Source organism: Anthonomus grandis, chromosome 4 (genome assembly GCF_022605725.1).
Source record: "Anthonomus grandis grandis chromosome 4, icAntGran1.3, whole genome shotgun sequence".
NCBI lineage: Eukaryota > Metazoa > Arthropoda > Insecta > Coleoptera > Curculionidae > Anthonomus > Anthonomus grandis.
In genome coordinates this window covers 9,893,270-9,910,240 of record NC_065549.1, presented here as the reverse complement: position 1 = coordinate 9,910,240, position 16,971 = coordinate 9,893,270, and the positions used below count along the sequence as shown (strand labels likewise).

At 32.0% G+C, this 16,971-nt stretch overlaps 2 protein-coding genes across 3 annotated transcripts in view; one reads left to right on the top strand and one right to left on the bottom strand.

Annotated features, from left to right (window-relative positions):
* LOC126735304 (SCY1-like protein 2) overlaps positions 1-16,971 on the bottom strand; it is a 185,261-nt gene that overhangs the window by 6,685 nt on the left and 161,605 nt on the right. The window contains exon 13 of the mRNA XM_050439254.1: positions 13,768-14,018. Within this exon, the coding sequence (XP_050295211.1) occupies positions 13,768-14,018 (251 nt within the window). The remainder of the gene's footprint in view (positions 1-13,767; positions 14,019-16,971) is intronic.
* On the top strand, positions 5,271-7,537 carry LOC126735302 (uncharacterized). 2 transcript variants are annotated; one of them, XM_050439252.1, is made up of 2 exons: positions 5,271-5,623; positions 6,613-7,537. In XM_050439252.1, the coding sequence occupies exons 1-2, from the start codon at positions 5,294-5,296 to the stop codon at positions 6,622-6,624; spliced, it is 342 nt and encodes a 113-aa protein (XP_050295209.1). In that variant the 5' UTR covers positions 5,271-5,293; the 3' UTR covers positions 6,625-7,537. The 2 variants fall into 2 exon arrangements, with proteins under 2 accessions (XP_050295209.1, XP_050295208.1); XM_050439251.1 differs by having other exon boundaries at positions 5,279-5,623.

Here is a 16,971-nt window from a genome sequence, read left to right as displayed (position 1 = left end):
ACTTCAGTTAATTGATGTTTAATATTTGTTACAAAAATCACACAAAACTCTAAAGCATTTAATTTTTAATGATGATTTTAAGCCAATGAAGCCAATTTTTCTAAATCACTGTTAATTTAATTTTGAGCTATGATCAAGCCTGGTATGTCAAAAGACAGTTACACATGAGGGTCGTCTGCCTATTGTTGCAATGTTGTAGGCAGTCCTCTTTATCAGCCACATAAATAAAAAAAAGTAGTGGTCCCGATATAGAACCCTGTGGGTTCTAAAAATCTATAAGAATTAGTTTTTACTTTTACAAACACTTTGAAGATAACGGAGATACGACGGGAGTCCCAAAATGCAAAAATTTCAAAAATGCGTTGTATCTTAAAAAATAAAAGGGCTATGAAAATTTTGTTAACAGCATCTTTAGTTTTACGAAAAAGTAGCACAGTGTCGCGAAAACCGCAACTATCTATCTCTAAAAATAACGGAGATATCCCGCAAAAGTACCCAAAATGAGACACCCTGTACTCTGAGTAACCCTCTGTATCACCTTGTCTATATAATATTTTCTTATTATTGGAGGGTCAGCTTGTTAAACGCCAACTCATAGAAATGGCGACAAAACTAAGATTTGCAACTATAAAGGTGTATGTATTCAGTCTTTAGTTCCTAAGCTATTTGGCAGTTGTAGGCAATTGCTCCGTGATCAGCATGGTTCTTCTTAGGCTACCTCTATCTACGGAGACTAACTTATTGACTTACCAGTATGATTTGATCGGTGCTTTTAAATTGGTTGTACAGGTTGATAATGTGTCTATAGACTTCTCAAAGGCCTTTGATAGGGTTGATTATAATCATTTGTTTAGGAACTTTGGGGCTATGAAACTTTGGTCGAATTTTCTCACAGTTTTTGGCTGGACACACACAGTTAGGATGAATATTTCTACTGGTATTGAAGTGTGCCTCAGAGTTCTCGCCTTGAAATAGTGTTTTTCTCTCGAAATGTGTCTAATTATACCCAAAAAACATTATTTAATTCCCATCATTTTTTAATTTTTATACTAAGATAGGGAAATATTAATGAGAAACCAATTTTTCTACCTTTTTTTATATAATCGTTTCATGTTATGAATAGGATTTGGTTCGTCTGCAAATAGTGTTTTTCTTCTTAAATTTGTGAAATAAAAAATATTGTTTTATTCCCATCTTTATCTAATTTGTAGACTGAAATAAAGATATATAAATAAGAAATCGATTTTTTCCACCTATTTTCTATATCATCGTTTAATTTTCTAAGTAGTGTTTGGATTGCCTGGAAATAGTGTTTTTCTTCCGTAATGTATCTAATTATACCCAAAAAACATCATTTAATTTACATCTAATTTTTCTCTTCTAATTTTTAAACTTAGATAGGGACGTATAAATGATAAATAGATTTTTCCACCTATTTTCTATATCATCGTTTAATTTTCTAAGTAGTGTTTGGATTGCCTGAAAATAGTGCTTTTCTCCTGCAATGTATTTGATTATACCCGAAAAATATCATTTTATTCCCATCTTTTTCTAATTTTTAAATCGAGATAAGGATGTATAAATGAGAATTCGATTTGTCCACCTAATTTCTATATTATCGATTCATTTTCTAAATAGTGTTTTGATTTCCTAGAAATGATGTTGTTATCCCGTAATGTATCGAATTATAGCCAAAAAATATGATTTACTTCCCATCCTCTTCTAATTTTTAGATTGAGATAGATATGTATAAATGAGAATTCGATTTTTCCACCTATTTTCTATATCATCGTTTCATTTTCTAAATAGTGTTTGGGTCACCTGGAAATAGTATTTTTCCCCTGTAATGTATCTAATTATACCCGAAAAATATCATCTTATTCCCATCCTTTTCTAATTTTTAGAATGAGATACGGATGCATAAATGAGAAATCGATTTTTCCACCTATTTTCGATATCATCGCTTCATTTTCTAAATAATGTTTGGATCGCTTGGAAATAGTATTTTTCTCTCGTAATGTGTCTAATTATACCTGAAAAACATTATTTTATTTCTATCCTTATCTAATTTATAGACTGAGATACGGATATATAAATGAGAATTCGATTTTTCAACCTATTTTCTATATCATTGCTTCATTTTCTAAATAGTGTTTAGATTGCCTGGAAACAGTCTTTTCCTCCCATTATGTGTCTAATTATACTTGAAAAACATTATCTTATTCCAATCTTTATCTAATTTGAAGTCTGAGATACGGAAACGGAATAGTGTCTGGAAATAGTCTTTTTCTACTGATGATCCTAAACTTTATGAACTCATTAAGTCATATCCTAATACTAAGCTACTTCAATTGGATTTACATGACATTCCTGAGTGGTGTAATAACAATACTCTGGCAATAAATGTTAAAAGTATTAATTATCTAATAAAATTATTAATTATCAATACACAATCCACAATAATGAACTTAGGTGAATTGATACAGTTAAAGATTTAGGTGTTTTTTTCGATGTCAAGTTACCTTTTTACCGCACATTTTGAATATTATTAACAAGAGTATGCTTAGTCTTGGTTATCACTGGAATTAGTGTTTATCTTTCACTTTACTGTTTCAAATTACTTTATTGTTTTTTGGCACATTTCTTTCTTAAGTATGCTTTATAAAATCTTGCCCTTACAGTCAAATTGTCAGATGGATGAGTGCTAAGGGTATTAAGTACTCTTCCTGTCGGTCTCCTGCGATCTTCATCTCGTTCTATTTCAGAGTCAGAAGATGATTATTTAATAATACGCTTAATTTCAAACTGCTTAAATAATTCGATCTTTTATTGAAATATTATTATAAGATTCACCATGATTAATGAAGTTCATGATGATGACTTTGAGTGTTCATTATGTATAAGCAGCGACGTTTGTTTAGGTTATAATAACCTATAAGGTTGATTATTTTAAATTATATTGTACTTATATTTAGCTATTATAGTTCAAAAGTTTTTATTTAAACCGCTTGTATTTTGTCTTTTTCGGCATATTTTCTAACACAGCAAAGAAAAAAACACAGTAAATAGCACAACGAACTAAAATGTAATGACGATCAAACGTAGGATGGTTGTGATAGATTTGTTTCTCTCTCTTTCATATTTTCAGTTCTCAACCAACACCAGAGGCATTAATACATAGTGTTGTATATAAGGACGTGGCTAAGAAGTAAAATTTGATTTATTAAGACACTAAATGTTCACGACAATTGAGAGCATACTTACGATCATGTTCCTGGCAAGCTGTTAAAAGAAATTGCATGTTAATTAATGAATTCTAAGTCTAAAAGCGGCCACATTTAAAAGCTTTTGGGGGATTCGGTCTTAAGATGAATACCTACATTACCAACAGCATGAAGTCCATTTTAAGCCTTTGTTTCTAGTAAATATATGTTTTTTTTTAACTAAAATCAGTTTTAATGTTAAATAAAGGCTGAAAATTGACAAATATTTAATATCTCCTACGAATTCATGATAATAATATGATCAACAACGCCATAACAGTACTGGGTCGCACAGTAAGTAAATGATTTGTGAAGTATTTTGTTTGATGTGAATGGTGGCATAATGTTTTTTTCTACACACTGTATATGTTAAAGAAGAATATTTATTACGCTGCATTAATAATTGATTAAAGATTTTTATTATTAATTAATTCAAAAGTAATTTTCCAAACTGGTGGTGGGCATAGCATAAAAGGTCTTATAAACGATTTTTGACAATTTCTTAATTTTTCAAATCCAAGAAAATATAGATTTTTAAAACAATATTTATTTTTACATCATGAGTATTTAGTAAACCTATAGCCTTCAAACACTACAAAATATTTAGCAATATCTCCCTTGGAGCGTTTTTTTTTCATTTATGTCCTGAATTAATTTAAATCTTTTTGTTTAAATTTACTCTGCTGTCAATATTTAGTCACTAACTCTAGTTCTTATTCTCGGAGCCTCTTTGAGAGTAGTAAAAAGGACAATTTTCAACACCCTGTATTACATTAACCTGACCTGTAGATACCAAGGCTTCAATCCTAAGCATATTGGTCATTTTGTATCATATGGTATGATAAAAATAATAACAAGTGGCAGATACTTGATGATTTGCAGAAATTTTTTTTACAAAATATTCTATTTTTAAATAAGTATTTTTTTCATTAAACGAGAAATACAATCCTTCCAACGTTCGAATTAGGATGATTTTTTTCTGAAATTTATTTTGTTATATAAGCAATATTTCCTTGACTCGCTATGTAAATAAGGGAATGTATTTAATTATTTTATTTTTCTACAAGCTATACCAACTATTATGCAAGAGCTCTGTTCTAAAAAGTCTGAAATAAACGAAGATTAATGCACATTTTATCAATATATGAATTTCTGACTGTACTGAAATTTTTCTATTCTTCATTATAGGCCATGTAAACTTATCTATTTATTTCATCACATTGATAAAATAAATAGGTGAGTTTAAAAACTTGACTATAGCTAGAAAAGAATGAACAATTCAAATTTCCCGCCGAATATGGTAGTAGTAATAACCACTAGTGGCGCTTAATATTTTTTCCAGGCATAACATTTAGGAAACCTCTCTATTAAGGTCCCCTTTCATGCATGTTTGCGCAAACTGGTTTGTACAAACTGTTTTGCGCAAACAATTTGTGCGTTAAAGAGGAAACATCTTGTTTGTACATACGAAAATGTTGGGTTTGAACGAATCTGTCGAGTTTTGAATTTTTGTTTGAGGTTGGTGCATTGGTATGAGCGTGAAAAGACAAATCAAACCGATTTCTGCATGTTTTAAGCCCAGTGCCTGCGCATTGACACTAGGTGGGTTCGGGATTGCACTCCGAAAACTCGGAACTAAAAAAGGATAGAAATATTCCATGCACACGAGTTAGAGAAGAATAGATAGTCTCGATACAGCTGATTAACGTCTAAAATGTGGTTTATCTGTCATATTTTCACTCCTGCTCATTATCAGGAGTGAATGGAGGACAGATAAACCTGATTTTTGACGTTAATCAGCTGTGTCAAGACTATCTATTCTTTTTTAATTCGTGTGCATGGAATATTTCTATTTTATTTTTTCTTTTTTAGTTCAGAGTTTTCGGAGTGCTATGCCGAACCTAGCACATGTAGTGCTCAGTTATCTGCGGCCTGTCAGTTAACGCTCACATTTAATACTGTGTGAAACTTTATTTGTTCTGCTTTACAATGTCAAAGAAAAAAAACAGTTTTTAAGTGAGTTTATTGAAATGTACAGATCATTCCCGTATCTCTGGAAGATAAAATCCAAGCAGTACAGTGATCGTAATGCGAAACAGCAGGCTTATGAAAGTATGATTGAAAAAATGCGGGAGTTCGATGTAGGAGCAACCAAAGAAACTGTAGTAAAAAAAATTAACTCTTTAAGAACCACGTACAGGAGAGAATTAAAAAAAGTTGTTGATTCGGAGATGTCTGGTGCTGATGAAGAAGACGTGTACGTCCCTCAGTTGTGGTATTTTGATTTGCTTAACTTTATACGGGATCAAGAAATTCCACGAAAGACGCAAACCAATGTTGAAGATGAAGATGAAGAATCAGTAAGTAAATTTTTATTACGTAGGTATGTAATAGTAGATATAGGTAGCTACTTTTCTAAATGCCTTGAATTGTTGGAAAAACCATTTTATCCTGCCATGGAACTTTGCCAGAATTGTTAAAATAGTTTGAAAATTTCTCCCTTACATCTTTTGCTTCTGAACTGGCATTGCGCTGATGGCCGCGAGCAAGATCCAATAAATTATAATCAGCTGTGCGAAGGCCAGACGTAATGATACCAGTTGTTACGTCTTCCACGTCGAATACGTCCATAGGAGCATACGCTTCATTTGCATGCTTTCGTAGGAAGTTGTGAAGAACATAGGATGCTAACAGTACTTTATCAATATTTTCAACTTTCAAATTGATTTTTGTATGAAAAATTTGAAATCTGGCAGCTAAAATGCCGAATCCGTTTTCGAATATTCGGCGGGCACGGGATAATCGGTAGTTGAAAATCCTTTTATTATAGTCCAATTCCCTTTGATTGTAAGGCTTGAGGAAGTCTGGTCGCAGCGCAAATGCCTCATCTCCCACGAAGACGAATTTCAAGGGGGAGTCTCCGTCGACAACTGCCTCTGCAGCTGGCAAATGTAATTTATTTTCCATTAAGTTCTTCATAAATATTGTATTGTCTAACACACCACCATCAGACACTCGACCGTTAGTTCCAACATCGCACATAATAAAGTCACAGTTTGCATTTATAATGGCCATTAGCACAATGCTGTAAGTTTTTTTGTAATTATAGTAGTATGATCCAGATCGAGGAGGTGCTACAATTTGTATATGCTTGCCGTCAACAGCTCCCAAGCAATATGTAAAATTCCATTTTTGCTCACTGCTTCAACTCTCTACCGATACTCTTCCAGTCCGTCGTAGTTTTAGGAAACTGTAACCAAAATAATACCTCATTACTCACGGCTGTTTCACAATTCTTTATAAAAAGTATATTATAAAAAGTACATTGATATATTCGTATGATTTTCAGGAACTTCATTAATTTACGGCTGAGCGTGATGAAGCAACTAGTGAATCAGGATTATTCTCACCAAGGGAGTCGCCAAGTATTTCTCCACCCTCTACACCACACTCTTTGACGTTGGGACCATCCACATCCACACGCCCATCCACTCAGATAACTAGAACCATGAAACGGCAGCTGGATAAATGCGATGATATATTACATGTAATTGGGAAACGTTTTATAGCCACGGCGCCGCCGCCGGCGGCCGTTGAAGACAAATTCACAATAATAGCCAAAACATGGGCGGTGAAGTTAAAGGAACTTGTTCCACTTCAAGCGGTTTATGCCGAAAAATTAATTAATGATATTTTTTACAAGGCCCACTTAGAAAAGTTGACTCTTAACTCTGCTTTTCAAACCACTTATCAACCTGCAAATCGGTTACAGAATCAAACATATTTTCAAAACATAGAGCCTTATCGGCACCAGACTCAGCCATACCTACAACCACAAACACTTCAGCACCATACACAACCGTATAATCAACCATCTCACGGACAACAATGGCCAGTGTCAATACAGCTAACTTATTCGCAACTACAGCAAAAACAAGCATATCTACACATGCTAGAAGAAGTCAATCTCACTTCATGTCTATCCCATTCACCAGAGCAAACAAACATAAAAGATCAGTTTCAACAAGAACAACAACACTTGACAAAAGAACCCCTACTGCAGAATGAACCCAGCAATCAAAAAAAGGGTGAGAACTCAGTGTCAACATAGTTTCAACATTTTAAAGATGTTTAACTTTTGTTGTTCTTTTTTTCTTAGAGAAAGTGATTTTTAAGAAAATTTTATTTGTTTGTTTTTCTTTTTGATAAAGGAACATAGTTTTTTGACATTTCCTGTATTATTATAAGAGAAATATATTTTATTTGTTAAATGATATTTACGTACCTTTAAATATTCACCTCGTAATGCAATGTATATAGCCTCACAGGTTTCGGGAATAATTTGACTTAGGTGATATGCCGAAATACACGTGGAAAATTTAAGATCTTCGTAGAATCTCCCGGTAGCCAAAAACCGCAATGTAGCAAATAGCCGTTCATGTGGAGTAATTGCACGTTTCATGACAGTATCTTTCTTTATAATGATTGGCGTACCTAAACTTAACAATTGAAGATAAGCTTCTTCATCCATTCGCAAATAGTCACGAAAATCTTCGGGTTCATTTCTTAATTCTCGTATTAAAGAAATATGAGCCAGTAAAAGTCTTTTTTTCTAGCCACGATTTAGTTGGTCTTCTTTTCTTCTTCTGCAAGATAAGTTTCTTTTTAATAATACAAACAGCAGCAAGTCCTAGTAGCAGTAGTTCTTCCTCTTTATCAATATCCATTTTTCTTTGTTTTAATTCCATAAACACAGGAGACTTTTTCGCGACGGTTAACAAGACGTGGACCGAATGGACTAAAATATTTGAGCATCAAAATGCAAACATCGACTCCAACATGTTTGCGCAAAACAGTTTGTACAAACCAGTTTGCGCAAACATGTTGGTGCGTGAAAGGGGGCCTTTAGTTGTTGATCGGTAGTACAGCTACTCGCGTGTGTGTGCCGTTTTTTAAAAGTTATCGAGTTATTTTGTTCTGAATCGTCATCGAAATTTTGAATGGTTTTTTTCTTTGAACAGTTACTTCACTTAAGGTAAGTTTTAAGTTACGTTTTAGACATGTAATAGGCAAATATGTATTTCGGCATGCACTTAACCTCAAAAATAGAGCGTTCACATGTTTATTTGCTTGAGGGTTTACTGGTCCACCTAGCCTTCTTTTTTAGGATAGGAGAGATGGACCTATATAATAAACGATTGTTGTTTCAGGATAATAATGCCCAATCAGTATACTCGCAAACGAAATGTGCCCGAAAGGCGTTTTTGGTCTGCAAAGTACTTATGTTCTGCCATTAATGCAGTAGTGTTTGGCGAAATGGGTATTAACTCTATCATAGTAGTTGCTTTGTGTATTAACGTCATCCTGAAAAATGATGAAACAGAACGCATGAAATGCATGCGTGCGGATTGCCATATTTTGCCTTAAAGCACCTCTTTGTGCGTATTGACCGATTCCCCAACCTGTATAAGCAATTTTTATTATTTGCTTTTATTCACTAGAATTAAACCCTTAGAAAAAAATTTATATAGAATAATATTTTTACACTTAAGATATTCTTCAGTGTTTTTATTCTTAGCAAATAATTGTAATGAAATTTATTTTCTATGTCATTAGATTGAACTACATAAAAGAAATGCAATTTCTAGAAAATCTATTTAGTAACATGAAAATGAATACAAAAGGGAAACCAATTACCGACCTAGGCTATAAAAATAGAACAACAATTTTAATAAATTATAAAATTGAGTCAGGGAAAAATTTTAAATGAACATGCCACAAAATTTATGGTAAAAGTAAGTCCATAAAAGGCTTTTGACCTCTCGCCTTAGGTATTTTGCATTTTTAAAACTTTTTCTTAGAAACTTTTATCGGTTAAATAAAATATACGTAAAAAATTCTTTTATCGAACATGGCAACCATAAAATTAATTTAAATACAAAATGTTGCCTTTGGAGCAGATTTCTTGTATTCAGCCTCACATATTATAGAGCTCCTAATTTTTCTTAACTTTAACAGTTTGTATTCTTCTTTAAATATTATACAGTGTGTCAAACAATAAAACAAAACAAAAACACTAACAATGGTATGTATAATCACAGATGTATGTGGTGAGAGGGTACAAAAATGACGTAACACTGACATATTTGAGAGAGAGAGAGAGAGAGAGAGTGGGGGGTGACTTACGTGTGTCGTTGATGGAACCGAGAGGCTCGAGCCTTCTCGGGACACCGAGCTGTACCCGAAGCCGCCCTAAGAGCCAATCATATCGTGTGTTCAGTATCACGTGATCAATAGTATTTGCGTGCTTTTCAATGTAATTATTAAAATTTATTTACAATCATTTTTACTTTTTAAAAATGTTATTGTGTCTTTACATTGATAAGCACACGAATGTTGTTTTGAAATAAAATTGTTGTGACGAAACTGGTTTAAATATAAAACACAAAAGGATTTTATAAATAAATGTTATTAATAATTTTTTTCTTCCTATTTGTGGTTTATATTTTTTTAGTAACAAAAATAAGACATATAAAATAGACAAACACCAAACAAAAATAAAGGCAGTAGGCATCACAATAATTTCGTGTAAAACATAATCATAGGCAACATTAAGATTTATTAAATGATGTCTTAGTTTATTAAATTATTATTTCCGGTTAAATAAAAATAAAAAAAAAGTGCATGAGACGTGTATTTACAGTTGTAAAATTCATCACTGATTAAGTTTTAAAATCAACTAGTTTGTCTATTTTTTGATAAAATACTACATGAGTGATTACTAATTGAAATGATTAATTATTTAAATAATGATTTATTACTTTACAAACTTATCTCAAACATTGATATATTTTTTAATAAAATTAATTGTAATCTATGAATATATAATTTTATTTTTTTACTTTTCGCTTTAAGAACAATAAGATATTTAACTCAACAGTCATTTTTAAGGTTGGTAGACCCGAAGAAAAAGTGAATATTCATAAAAATCATTGCTATGATTTCCAATGATGATGATCAAGAAATTAGTTAAAAACTTTTTTGTTCCTTGTAACTTGATCACTACTAGTCATTTGTTTTGAAATTTGTATAGAAAGTATTAATCCCAGCATAGATTTTGAGGGTCTGTCGACAAAAAAGAAGTATGTTTTCTTTTTTAATTAAATTTTTATGTTAAAATTAATTTAGGTAATTCATTTTTTTAAATTTATATTATAGATCTGACTATTTGGCTTATCGTATACTAGTACAAAATATTATTATATACAAAATACTATTATTGTTCTTATAAAACATTTTATATCTCAGGGTTTAAACCAAAAAAAAAATTATCACAACAGGGATATCAAAAAGCCTTAAATCAAAATATTTTTTTAAATACTAGTCTTAAAACAATTAACTATTTTTTTTTAAATCAAAACTAGTAGAAAATTTTTTTTATCAGCTTGTTAAAAAACTTTTTATCAGCTTGTCAAAAACTTAAACATTCAACAAATTCTAAGATATGTTATAACTAAAAATTTTTAAATATTAGTAATTTGTACCCAATTAAGTTATACATTTCTCAACAATAAAATGTCTAAAATAACCTCTTTGATACCTCTCTTGATTAAGATATCTCTTTCAGATCTACATTAGAAAGATAACTTTGAATATACAGGAGGCTTTACACAACAGTAGCTTCAACATATCGATTTATCAATTTACATTCTGCTCATATTCTGTCTTTTAATAGGTTTATATTTTCCGGCTTTGTCGCATAAGCTTTATTTTTTTAATAACCTCAAGAGAAAATAGTCTAGGGGTGTAAGATCAGGGCTTCTTGCTGGCCATTTAATTTCAATTTTTCTGTCAATTCAACGACTTGGAAAACGTAGCAAAGACTTTTTGCTTAGAACATTGAAAGACTAGAATTAGTAAACAACGACTTTGTTTGAGTTTAACATGTGCACAGGGGAAAGGCGGGTGTTTTATTTACAAACATATTAATCGATTCTATGTTGTCAAGTTTACATACGTTTTCAAAAGAGAAAATTTTCAGCTATATATCAATGCATATAATGATGTTAATTTAACTTATTAGTATTAGATTTTGGATTAAAAATAAAAAGTGGAAATTGATATATCTTATTCTAAGCGCAAAAATAACATCTTCAAAGCAAAATAAATTATTATCTTTCCGAAAACCGTTTCTAACAAATTTCAAATGGCAACACCGCAAGCAAAAACTGATGTCATCTTGCGAAATGTCATCTTGTCAAACTTCTTTTCATAAAAATATCCATAATATCATAACATTATAATACTGTCATCATAAACGTAGAATTATAAACACTTATTAACAAATCTATAATAATTATAAAATATTTAATTTCCATAAGAATGCTTTTTATTAGATAGGTTTAACTCTAATGAAGTACTTAAAAAAAACCTATAAAGAGTTCGTATAAACGGTAATATTGTCAATAATTTAAAGCATAATCTATTATTAATAAATATTTATCATGTAAATATTTCTTGACGACGTCACTGGTAAAGATTCCTTGTGTCGGTGGAATAAAAAATGAGATCACGTACGTCATGGAAGTTAGCAACAGAATCAGAAAGGAAAATAAATTTTTATAGTCGCCCAGATAAGTTCTGCACACAACCTGTTTTTTTTTTGCATATTTACGAATTAAATCTGATTTTAAACATCTAAAATAAAGTTAAGAGAAAAACTATAATTACATATAGACAAAAAGGGTGTGGATTTGATTTTTTTTGGACATAAAAGATAAATGTTTGAAAAATAATAAATAATTTAAAAAAATCACAGTAATTGTTAAAAATTTTGTTACACCTTCAAACGTGTGTCTCTGAGATATATCACTTATTTTATTATCTTTCATTTATATGCCAAGCTTGAAGGTATAACAAAATTATTACTAACTACTACGATTTTTTAAGTTATATGGGGGTGGCTTACACCCCTTCATCCTCTGAAAAAAAATCAAATCTACAACCTTTTTGTCTATATGTAATTATAGTTTTTCTTAAATAGTTTAACTTTATTTTAGATGTATAAAATCAGATTTAATCCTTAAATATGCAAAAAAACAGATTGCGTGCAGAACTTATCTGGGCGACTGTAAAAATTTGATTTTCGTTTCTGATTCTGTTGCTAACTTCTATTACGTGATCACGCGGCGTTGCGATGTTGTTCTAGCCTTTCAATTTTCTAAGGCTTTTTTTCTATAATTTGGCACATCTTCAAACCTAATTGTTTAAATACTTTTTTTTTATCGTTTCTTTTTTTATGTGTTAGTATTTGCATGTTTTATTTATAATAATTTTTTAAACCATGGTATCTTTTAATCTGCTGAAGTTAGGTATAGCATATGTTACATGAAGTTGTGTTAAAATTTCCCATTTAAAAAAAGGTAACTTTGGTCTTTACCACTGTTGTGATGCCTCCTGTATATGCAAAGTTTCTTCCTAATGTAAATCTGAAATATACAAAATACTTTTTGATAAATGGGCGTGTTCATGAATTATAGGGATGGTTTGGAACTTTTATAACAAACCGTATACAAATATATAATAAAAATATAAATATATAATAAGTAGATTTATGCAAAAAATCATAAAAAAATAAATCGTCTAACTAATGTAGGAAAATTTTAATGTACGTTCAATTTAGCCTTTTTCACTCAAATGTAGTACTAAATAACCTAAGAACTAGCTGATTTCGTGATGACTTCACTAACAAAAACAGCATATACATCCAAAAAAAAATAACCAAATAAACAGTCATATAATACGTAAGACAGCAAACGGGTCGGCAGTTTCAACATTGAGAATATAAAAAAGGGGATAATATCAATAGAGAACATTGAACTCACGCCCGAGTATTTTCTGTGATACATTAGGCTCCCATGGGAGCCTCTTCCTGGAACATAACCATTAGGAGAAAAGCCCCCCTAAACAAAAAATGCTCCGTTATGACCCCCCTTTTAAAAATTAATCAATAGGAAAGCAACAAAAAAATTACTGCAACAAAAGAGTTCGTTTGTTTTTTTATATTTGCAGTATCTATAGTTGGTGTGTAATAGTCATTTAGTGTAATTTTTTACAGTATGTAATGATTGGTCACATTATAGCTAAAACTAGTTAATGCTGTACAACTAGGTTGGAATCTAGGGCTATCCTAAAGCTACAACTATTAAGGCAAACCTGCTTTTATAATATGAAATTTAGGTTTTTAATAACGCATTAATTATTAACTAAAATTAATAATAGCTGCCTGAAATTACTTTAAAAATGCATTATAAATAACCTAAAAAAACCTATAAAATGACTCTCTGATCTCTAAGCCTTGTACTCTAAATAACTATTACTCATTCTTTTCCAAAACTAACACAAATAATTGCAACAATATTAACAAATTGCTACAATCATTTATTATTATATAAATAACAACAAACATTTTTAAATGAAATTTAATATAACCTAAAGGACTTACCGTAGGTGGAGATAAATTAACGGTGGATCCTCTTCTCTCTTGTGGTCCAATGCTGGAATGCCTCCTGATGGGCAGACCTCCTCCGGGAGTACCTCCTGGAGAGGAGGCGCAAGAGGGCGCTATCCTAATTTTTGGGGTCATCAAGGTGTTATCTGAAAGTCGTCGGTTGGGGAATGCGTTAGCTACTCGCAGGAAGTTGGAGTCTGGGGAAGATGGGGCACCGAACCACCAGGAACCACTTAGTAGACCACCTGAAAGGTCGCGAGTTAAAATGCATTATCGTTCTTAAGAGTGAACAGACCGTTAAATAATTTTGGAAAGACCCTTAAATTGATTCGTGAATATCTTTTAAAAAAGCAGTAACTAGTTTTTTATTATCTATATATTGATTGTCTATATTCTGTATAAGATACTTATTAGATAAGCAAGACTTTTAAGGTAGTATGAAATATAAACTATTTATTTAGCAAACCTGTCACCAAAGAGTAAGTCAAAGATATCTAAAACTAAATTCAGCTTATCTCTTTCAATTCCTGCTTGCATTATTTTTGTAGCTTGTTTTTGCTTTCGTCTTAAAGTACTTCAAGAGAAAATCTAATTTTACTAAGCTCAGTAAACTATTTATTGATCTGCCATTAATCATTTAGTCAGAACAGCTTTTTGATAAGTATAGTTATAATAATTCTCCTCATCTGGATCGGTTTCTTATTGAGATTGAGCTTTATACTAGACATATAGAGTGTTTATTTTGATGTTCAAGACTTAGAAAAAATTTGTCTGAATTAGGCTACTTAGGATTTGATCTAACTACATTTATAATGCGGGTACCAAATATTTAATACTTGGATCAAATGACGTCACGAGGACTATTTTTTCGGTGTAAACGGCGGCGCACTAAAATTTGATGCTTCCCAAACAGGGATATTAGATTAAATTTAGTTTTTTTTCGGTGTAAACACCTAGGACCTATTTTGAAGTACCAAAATGACAAGTTTGACATTTTAATGGATGTTAGTTTACGAGGTTGTTATTTTTGTACACAAAAATTAAGAAGAAAATAATCAGGACAGGACTTAAGCCTTGGAAAAGAAATTATTAGTTTATTTTTATTATCTTTAAACAATAACACTTTTAAAAATTTAAAGGTTATGTCCTAAAATTCTTCGTCTAAACTCACTTCAACTAAAATTTTGATCCTAGAGATAATCCTGGACTAATTTAACTCTCAAAATTAATCTTTGTAAACAGGGCTATACCACGAGGGCGGGTCAATAAGTCCGTGACTTTTTGAATTTCCCGCCTTTTAATGGAAATGGCAACTCTGCTCCTGTCAACAGAGAACTGTCAATTAAAGCTTGTCAAAATTTGAACAAGCTGCGTCATTTAGTTTGTGTTTGACAGCTGTTGATAGCAGACTACCACTCGTTTTGAGAAGAAAATGGAAAAAAGTGAATTTCGTGTGCTCATTAAGCATTATTTTGTACGGAAAAAACCATCACTCAAACCAAGGCTAAGCTTGATAAAGATTATGGGGACTCTGCACCATTCATTTCCATGGTAAAGAAGTGGTTTACTGAATTTCTATGTGGCCGTACAAGCACGGAATATGCCGAACGTTCTGGACGCCTAGTCGGGGTCTCTACATCCAAAACAATCGAAAAAATTCACTATATGGTTTTAGCCGATCGGAGATTGAAAGTGAGAGAGATTGTGGACGCCATAGGCATCTCACATGGTTCAGTAGTTTCAATTTTGAATGATCATTTGGGTATGAGAAAGCTTTCCGCAAGATGGGTGCCGCGTTTGCTCACAATCGACCACAAACGCAACCGTGTGACAATTTCCCAGGAGTGTTTGGCGTTATTCAACCGCAATATGGACGAATTTTTGCGTCGTTTTGTCACCGTGGACGAAACGTGGATCCACCACCACACGCCGGACACCAAACAGCAGTCAAAACAGTCGATTTCTCGGGGTGAATCGGCGCCCAAGAAGGCAAAGGTGGGTTTGTCAGCCAATAAAGTCATGGCGACCATTTTCTTTTCTTTTCTTTTTTGGGATGCACGCGGTATAATTCACATTGACTATCCTTAAAAGGGGAAAACAATCAATGGAGAATATTATACCAACTTATTGGATAGATTCAATGAGGAACTGAAAGAAAAAAGACCACATTTGGCCAAAAAAAAAGTTCTTTTCCACCAGGATAATGCAAGGGTCCACACATGTGCAGTTTCCGTGGCAAAAATTCATGAATTAGGTTACGAATTACTTCCTCATCCGCCCTATTCTCCAGATTTAGCCCCCAGTGACTATTTCCTATTCCCAAACTTAAAGAAATGGCTCGGCGGAAAGAGATTTGACTCCAACGACGAAATCATCTCTCAAACAAATGCCTATTTTGATGACCTCGACAAATCATATTTTTCCGAAGGGATAAAAAAATTGGAGAAACGTTGGACTAAGTGTATAGAACTCAAAGGAGACTATGTTGAAAAATAAAATAACTTTTTATATAAAAACCTGTCTTTTATCCAAAAAGTCACGGACCTATTGACCCGCCCTCGTAAATAAAAATAGTCATCATCATCAATTGATACATGAACCTAATAGTTCCGCGCGTTGTAAACGTAGCTAGTATTATCATGATGTAAATATTTTAAACGTTTGGATGCCACTGTCTTCTCTTAAATAACAATATTCTTATGAGTTAGTAGTACCACGTCTAATAATTTAGGTTCTCATTATAATAATTGATCGTTTTTCTGTCTCACTATAAGTTGCCCTAGACTTATTTTATTTCTTTTTTTTTATGGCATATTAAAAGGATATTGCAAGTTTACGTGCTAAGGTTTTCTTTTTATCCACGAGTTCCAAAAAGAGATTTGCTTTTACTGAGCTTTATAGGTATTTATTTTCTATTAAGAATCTACTCCTTAAGAAATTTGGTTACTCTATCTCCAGTGGAGATTCTGCTCTGCAAAAGAATATATGGCATACTACATTCTATGGAGTCCTGGACATATGAATCTAGATTTACAATACATTAAAATAACCAATACGAGCAGAAACCAATGGTCTTGGTCAGAGCAGCTTACATTTCCTTTTGGTCATTCAGATTCAAAGAATCTGATGACCTGATATAGTAAGATCTGATGATCTTACTATATTCCGGTGAGATTGTTCAATTCATATTATACTGTA

What these genes read in the sequence shown, in the direction of transcription:
- LOC126735302 (XM_050439251.1), top strand. Translation starts at nt 6,772, where the DNA reads ATGAAACGGCAGCTGGATAAATGCGATGATATATTACATGTAATTGGG.